The sequence below is a fragment of the Morone saxatilis genome, unplaced genomic scaffold, assembly GCF_004916995.1.
Source record: "Morone saxatilis isolate NCDOM2014 unplaced genomic scaffold, NCSU_SB_2.0 Contig14, whole genome shotgun sequence".
NCBI classification, from domain to species: domain Eukaryota; kingdom Metazoa; phylum Chordata; class Actinopteri; family Moronidae; genus Morone; species Morone saxatilis.
Window position 1 is genome coordinate 10,320,896 of NW_023339696.1, and position 7,266 is coordinate 10,328,161.

The 7,266-nt window shown below is 41.1% G+C and overlaps 1 protein-coding gene across 1 annotated transcript in view; it reads left to right on the forward strand.

Annotated features, from left to right (window-relative positions):
- Positions 1-409: 409 nt before the first annotated feature.
- nup85 (nucleoporin 85) overlaps positions 410-7,266 on the forward strand; it is an 8,021-nt gene continuing 1,164 nt past the window's right edge. Inside the window, exons 1-17 of the mRNA XM_035655814.1 lie at positions 410-587; positions 986-1,076; positions 1,167-1,314; positions 1,414-1,484; positions 1,585-1,628; positions 1,952-2,021; positions 2,129-2,250; positions 2,445-2,579; positions 3,164-3,286; positions 3,547-3,678; positions 3,781-3,887; positions 4,444-4,527; positions 4,641-4,706; positions 4,901-5,052; positions 5,141-5,258; positions 5,631-5,731; positions 6,582-6,733. Of these exons, the coding sequence (XP_035511707.1) occupies positions 555-587; positions 986-1,076; positions 1,167-1,314; positions 1,414-1,484; positions 1,585-1,628; positions 1,952-2,021; positions 2,129-2,250; positions 2,445-2,579; positions 3,164-3,286; positions 3,547-3,678; positions 3,781-3,887; positions 4,444-4,527; positions 4,641-4,706; positions 4,901-5,052; positions 5,141-5,258; positions 5,631-5,731; positions 6,582-6,733 (1,749 nt within the window). The 5' untranslated portion in view covers positions 410-554. The remainder of the gene's footprint in view (positions 588-985; positions 1,077-1,166; positions 1,315-1,413; positions 1,485-1,584; positions 1,629-1,951; positions 2,022-2,128; positions 2,251-2,444; positions 2,580-3,163; positions 3,287-3,546; positions 3,679-3,780; positions 3,888-4,443; positions 4,528-4,640; positions 4,707-4,900; positions 5,053-5,140; positions 5,259-5,630; positions 5,732-6,581; positions 6,734-7,266) is intronic.

Here is a 7,266-nt window from a genome sequence, read left to right on the forward strand (position 1 = left end):
TGTTTTCCTTTTTTTGTTTTTTTTAACCCTATAAATCTCAGCGGCCATCTTGTTTTGCTGCCCGGTGGTGAAGAAGGAATAAAAAAACTATGTTGGATGAAAACTTTTACGTTTGATTAAAAAAAAAAAAAAAAGGGTGTATTTGCATGAGTGAAATCAAAAACACTGATTCTTAACAGATTCCAGCTAAAACATCTGTAAAGTTTGTTTGTACATGGGAAACATAAAAATACAAACTATTCCCGTATTTATGTAATTACTGTGTATCTGTGTAAGTGTACACGGTTCCCTAGAGGTGTAGAGTTATTAATTGATCTGTGTCGATGCACTTATTAATTGTGTATTCTTTAATTATCGATACAATGAATCAAACACATCAGGCGGGAGGACGGGCAGCCCCGCCGTGACGGCATCGCCCATGCGCCCGCCGGGGCTTTCGAGTGAATGACGGAGGCGCGTAATCAGCACCGCACCTGTAGTTCATGTGTTCAAGTGTTTAGGGCTGTAATAGTGATCGGTTTTATACTTTATTGTGTCGGTGCAGTTGCGTCCTGATGGAGGAGGTCGACGTGGAGCCGACAGTCACCGTAAGTTCCCGCTGGGGTCCGTTTCCTCTCGGTTCTGCTGACAGGCGTGCTACTGCAGCAGCGTTCACCGGGTTGAATGTGAGATCTGTTTGAGCTGTGGTGTGAACACTGCTGTTAAAAAGGTTATAAACAGAGATACATGTACAACGTGTCGAAGGAGTGAGAACATCATCGACACGTTGCTGGAAAACTAGTGAGAAAGTATCCTAACTTATCATCGGCTCATTACATTGGTGCTCTGAATCAGTCGTGTGCAGAGTTTAAGTGCTAATTAAGTTATTACGAAGTTGTACATTTGGCCAGACAGAAAACACAGTTTGAGTCGATGTTTAAGTTAAAACGGTGCAGCAGTGTTTTACTGGGTGATGTCAGTGGCTCCTCTTCTTCTTTTAATGCAGAACATCCCTGCAGCCAGTCATGGGACGCATTTGGGATTTGCCTGGGGACCCGGTGACATCCTTGTGTATGAGACCCTTTACAAAGCTTCAGGTGAGTGTAGATAACAAGGATTCACACTCTCTTGTCCTCTCTCTCTTGCCCACTGTCACTCTTTTATCACCTCCCGTCCTGAATTTCCAGGTACAGGATCAGGCTTCATCCATGAGGTCAGGAAAGACGAGGACATATATTCCCCCATTTTACGCAAACTCTTCAATGAGTCACATCACATCTTTGTGGGCCTGCAGACAATTAGAGAGGATCTCCCCAGCAAGAACAAAAAACCCCAGTAAGGCCACCTGATGGACATCCTGTGCGTGTCACTGTGTTGCTTCTCAAGGTCATAAACATTTGCTGCATTATGATTTGTCTCTGTTTTTCCTCTTAGATTTGTCAGTATCAGTAAAAACTACAGATCTGTGATACGAGCCTGCATGGAGGAGCTTCAGCAAGTCGCAGGTAAGAGTTAAGCAAGGTATAATTTCGATATTTTATCCTTCAGTGTCATTACTAGGGAATGATTCATTTAAAATGAACCTTTTTTTTTACTTTTCTGCAGTTTCTACAAAAGTTGCAGAAGTGGCAATGCAATATGGAAACCAGGTATGTACTACTACTGTGTGTATCTGTGCTACAACATTGCATCCTTATGTCAACTATTGCACATACAGGATGCCATCTATTTGTTTCTTTCTGATTTAGAGCTAGCAAATAATTCATTATTAAACTGTATTATCTTTTAGTTTAATGGTGTTGGTAATACAGCAGTGTGTATAATTTATGACAAATCACATTTTGTTTCGAAAGTGCAACACACTCACTTGCTACAGACAATCAATGCAATGTGCTTATGCAGAGGAATACATATGTATTTATGACTGATTATTTTGTTTCCACTAACTTCAGCCTCTGTTTTTACGTGACAGGTGTCCATTCTGTTGGCCATAGAACTGATCTGGAATCTGTGTGAAGTGTTGTTCATTGATGCTGCTCCTGGTAAGAGTTTGGCTTTGTAGTTTATCTCCCGCTTTGGCTTTGGAATATATTTAATAACTTGACTATGAGAGCAGTGAGGTGAGCAGCCTGTGTGTCTGTGTCCTCAGCGGGGTCCCTGTTGCTCCACCTCCTGGACTGGGTAAGGTTACACAAGGCTGATGTTGATGAGAAGGCCAGAGAAGTGCTGCAAAGTGAGAGCCCCGCTGAGCACCGCGACTACTGGGATGTGGTAGGTGCAGCGCACATAAAACACATCTAATATTTATGTCCTTGCTCTTGTGCATACAACTTTTAGTGTTTTTGTTTTAGTTTTTTTTTTTTTTATATAAAACCACTATACAGACTGATTCTGAGCTTTTCACTCTTAATAAGTGTTTTGTCTGACATATCTCAGTCATCACATGTTCTGTGTCTGCTGTGCAGGTGGTGAGTTACGTGCTGCAGGGCAGGTTGGAGGAAGCCAGGCAGATGCTGGTGAAGCAGGCCACCCTGCAGCCTGCTGCCAGGAAAATGTACAAGCTGATGGACACTCTGCTCAGCAAGATGCCCTTCTACAATGTAAGAGCATCTTTCAGTGGTTAACTCATTGTGGAGCTTTAGTTGACCTTGGCAGGAAGAAATCTGCACGTTATTTTATATTCTTAATGGCCAGAATTAGTTCACACATGGTTTGATCTCATCTGTCTTCATTTTTTAAGTAAAAATGTGTTTCTGCTTTGGCTTTGTTAAGCTGCCTTTTTGGCATCCATCAGATTGTTTTATTTATTTATTTATTTATTTATAACTCTTATATTTAATAGGCATAATTGGTGAAATAAATTAATAAGCCTTCAGTTTCTATGAAGATATCCACAATCATATTGTGTGTAATTGAGGAGTCCTAGGCCCTCTTTGGTCCAAATGAATTCAGAAAGTATATCACACATTCAATGTGCCCCTACTGACAAAAACTGCATTTAATCTTCTGTATTTTACTCGTTCTGGAGTCAAAGAGACACACCGCTCCTCCTTCCCTTCACAGATATCATACAAATGTGCCATTTATGTTCAAACAACACAGGGGTGACTTTTGCATAAATCACACTCTCATAAACCAACCAGTGGAGGCTTTTAACTTTGATATTTCAATGATAATCCTTCAGCCTGGTGGCACCCAGACGCTGACGGAGTTTGATGTGAAGTGGAGACACTGGCATGAGGAGGTGGACCGCTGCCTGCAGGACAACTCGTTTGCCAGCAACAAACACCTCGAGCTCATCTGCAAGGTCAGTGACCTTTTGCCCTCAGTAGCCTCAGCTGTTGTCCATCTACCTCTTACCTCAATATGTAAAATTGTAGTATACTGTATATACGACAGGATGTCCTGTTTAAGACACTGGAATGTACTGTTATGTTATGCAAGTTTAGCGTGTATCTGTGCTCCTATACATCCGGATTCTTGTGCATTTATTCCACTGCGTGAGTTTTTAAATCTTAACTATCAACCCTTAACCTTTTCCCACCTGTTTTTTCCACTTCATTTTAGATCCTAGTTGGGGATGAAGACACTTTGCTGGAGCATAAAGACCTGCTGAGCACCTGGTACCACTTCCTGGTCACTAGACTGCTCTTCTGCCACCCCACAGTCAAACCCACAGAGTTACACTACTATGCACAGGTACACTCCACTAACCACTGCTGTTCCACTCAGCACTCACACTCACTGCTACTACGTTCTTGTTATTTACTGTGTGTCTGTGTGTGTGTGTGTGTGCTGCAGTCATGCCTGACCATGTTTCTGGACTCGAGGAGCGTCCCAGAACCTCTAGACAGCATCTTACTGGCTGCCTTTGAGTTTGACATTCATCAGGTCATCAAGGACTGCAGGTAACTCGCAGGATTACTTCCATCTCTACGTACATTTATACAGTACATACAAGCCCCCATGTAGCAGGGCTGAGTCCTTACTGCAGCGGCTGTCGGTTCCAGTCTGACCTCTGCCCCGTTGCTGTGTCGCCCCGTCTCTCTCTCGCTCCCTCTTTCCTGTCTATCTCGAGCTCTTACATGAAACAAAGACAAAAAGCCCCAAGAAAATATGTAAAAGAAGAGAAACGTGCCTTGATTGATAAATGGAGTTGATAAGGAGCAGAGTGTGTTGATATTTTTAAAAGCAAACTGTAGACTTACCTTTCTAGTCTGACATTTAATTGATTCTTTAAATTTGTCTATCTATGTTTTAATATTACTATTAATATAATTTTTTTATATTATTATATCCCTTTTAGTGCTTTTTGATCTGGTCTATTTGTACATTTCAGTCTTTTTTTAAATTATTTTGTCAGTTTTATTATTTGGTTTATCCTACGTGTTTATGCCTAACGTCTATAAACTATAACTCTCTCAACACCCTGTTTCCTCATTTCTCCACCATGTGTCTCTTCAGCATTGCTCTTAACAACTGGTGGTTTGTGGCCCATTTGACGGACCTGTTGGATCACTGCAAACTCCTCCAGTCTCATAATCTACAGTAAGGACCGTCTGTCTGCGTTTTGTACTTGCATACACATTTAATCTGGAGATAACAAGTATGGAGATTGCACACTTTATTCATCTAACATTTGCCATGTCATTCTTGTTCAGCTTTGGCTCCAACCTGAGAGAGTTTCTCCTTTTAGAATATGCGTCTGGTCTCTTCACTCATCACAGGTATGAAGTTTCAGTTAATGTTAATTACTGTATCTAATTATATATAATATGTATATTTGTTGATTATTATGATGATACAGTGTTTTTATAATTACTAATTGGCCCTATAATTTACTCTATTAGTCAAGGTGTGGTGAAACAACACATCTATAAATGCTTCACCTTATAGGATGTTTTTGTGTGTTTGTGTAAAGTCTGTGGCAGTTGGCCGTGGACTACTTTGACCACTGCCCAGAGTTTGGCCGTGTCTACCTGGAGCTGCAGATTGAGCGCGTTCCTTTAGACACGGAGCGCAAAGCACTCAAGGTGCTCAGGATCTGTGAGCAGAGGCAAATGTCCGAGCAAGGTAGCGCCGTCTTTCTCAGTCCTTCTCTCATTCTCTTTATCCAGCTGTCTTACACAAACGTTAATGTCATCCTCTTGTCCTCATCCAGTGCGGAGCATCTGTAAGATCATGGCTATGCGGGCCCTGAGGAACAACAGACTGGGCTCTGCTCTGTCCTGGAGCATCAGGGCCAAAGACGCTGCCTTTGCCACCCTCATTTCAGAGAGGTTTGTTCCCTTAACAACACATTTATTGAAGAGGTTGTCTGTGGCTGTGCTACAACCTTTTAGTTGAATTATCTTCAAAGAACCTCAGCACTTAAAACAAGGCCTCCTCAACACTGTTTCCACCATGAATCTTGATGATATCTCTTGAGTTGATCAGACTCAAAGACAAAGCTTGGATCTGGCTATTGTTCGGCTGATCTCTTGTGTTCTGGGGAGGCCTTTTTAAATTCAAGCATTGTAGATTATTTGGGCTCAGATAAAATACAGCATGCTGGTCTCCCTGAGAAAGCACTTTGTTGTGAGGTTGCATCTTAAATGATTTTAAAAGTGTGTGTGTGTGTGTGTTTGTGTTTGTGTTTGTGTGTGTGTCAGGTTCTTACAGGATTACTGCGCCAGAGGGACCTTCTCTGATTTGGACCTGATAGACAACTTGGGTCCAGCAATGCTGCTCAGCGACAGACTTACTTTCCTTGGTATGAACAAGGAACACACACACACACACACACACTGTAGCACTGCTCAACTTGTGACTTAGCCTCTCTCACAAGTTAAATTCCCTTGTTAAGTGATGGAACATTCAGTCAGGGCAGATTGTCTCCTGGACAGCTTCCCTTATAGTCTCTCTTAGGCCGTCACATGAGCCTCAGACACAGAGACGTGTGCACACAGATATAAATAAAACCATGAACTACTTAATGCAACAGCATGTGACAGCATGTTTTACTGGAGGAATATCAGTCCATGTTAGTTTGTAGCTAGATCTCTGTAATATTAATACGTTTCTTCAGAGTTCATGAATCAAACGGTTTGCCAGATGCCTCTGCTGAAACAATTGAGGGATGGATATCAGTGATGTCTGATAGGGATGTGCATCCCCATCACTGAGGTCAATGTGATACTCATCTCAAGGCATTGCCAACAAGCTGATAAAAGATACATATGACAAATTAGATTTTATTTTATTTGGTTGTTCTTAAGCAACTTGAGAAACAGTTTAGCCACAAATGATTAGTCACATTTCTAAATAATAAAGACATAAAGCCTCTACTAATAATTATATATATATATATACGTTAAATGACGCATCTCAAGTTCATCCTGAGTTCATTATGCCGGTGCACTGATGCGAATGAGTGTATCTACAATCCCACCTGCAGGAGGAGCAAAGACAAAGAACAGTTTCTCTAATAAACAGATTAGATGTAAATAAGAGTGTAAACAATTAATGCAGACGAAAGGTAACCTCTTTCTTGGTAGTAATCAGTAAGTATTAACATGGGCCAGTGTTGCAGTCTGAAAACGTTGCTCTCTCGTCATTTGCAGGGAAATACCGTGAGTTCCACAAGCTGTACGGAGAGAAGCGCTTCAGAGATGCGGCTAAGCTGCTCCTCTCCCTCATGACGGCAAAGATCGCCCCCCGCAGCTTCTGGATGACCCTGCTGACTGACGCCCTGCCGCTGCTGGAGCAGAAAGAGGTCAGTCCCCACATAGTCTTCAGTATGCTGTGTATGTGCAGGTTTTATCATTATAATCACAAGACATTGATTCAATAAAATATATGATAGTAATGTTTTGCTGCCAGTAAAAAAGAAATGTAATTTTCAAATTATGCTAAATCGGGGCTGCAACGGTTATTTTCAGTATTGATCTGCCTATTCTTTTCTATTAAACATCAGAAAACAGTCAAAATATTGATTACAAGAGCTTCAGGTGACTTCTTCAAATGTCTCATTTTGTCTAACAGCAACCCCCCCCCCAAATATATTCAGTTTACTGTTATTAAATATAAAGGAAAACCAGTTAAACATTTATATTTAAGAAGTTGCAACCAGAGAATAATTGGATTTTTTTGCTGGGAAAAACAACATAAAAGATGTATTGATTATATAGTATACTAGTATACTAGTTGTTGCAGCTTTATACTAAATTATAGCCCAACATATTTGTCCGGCATTTATTGAAGTGTGTAGGATAGACTATCATCCACATCAAGTTTTGATAGTTGTTT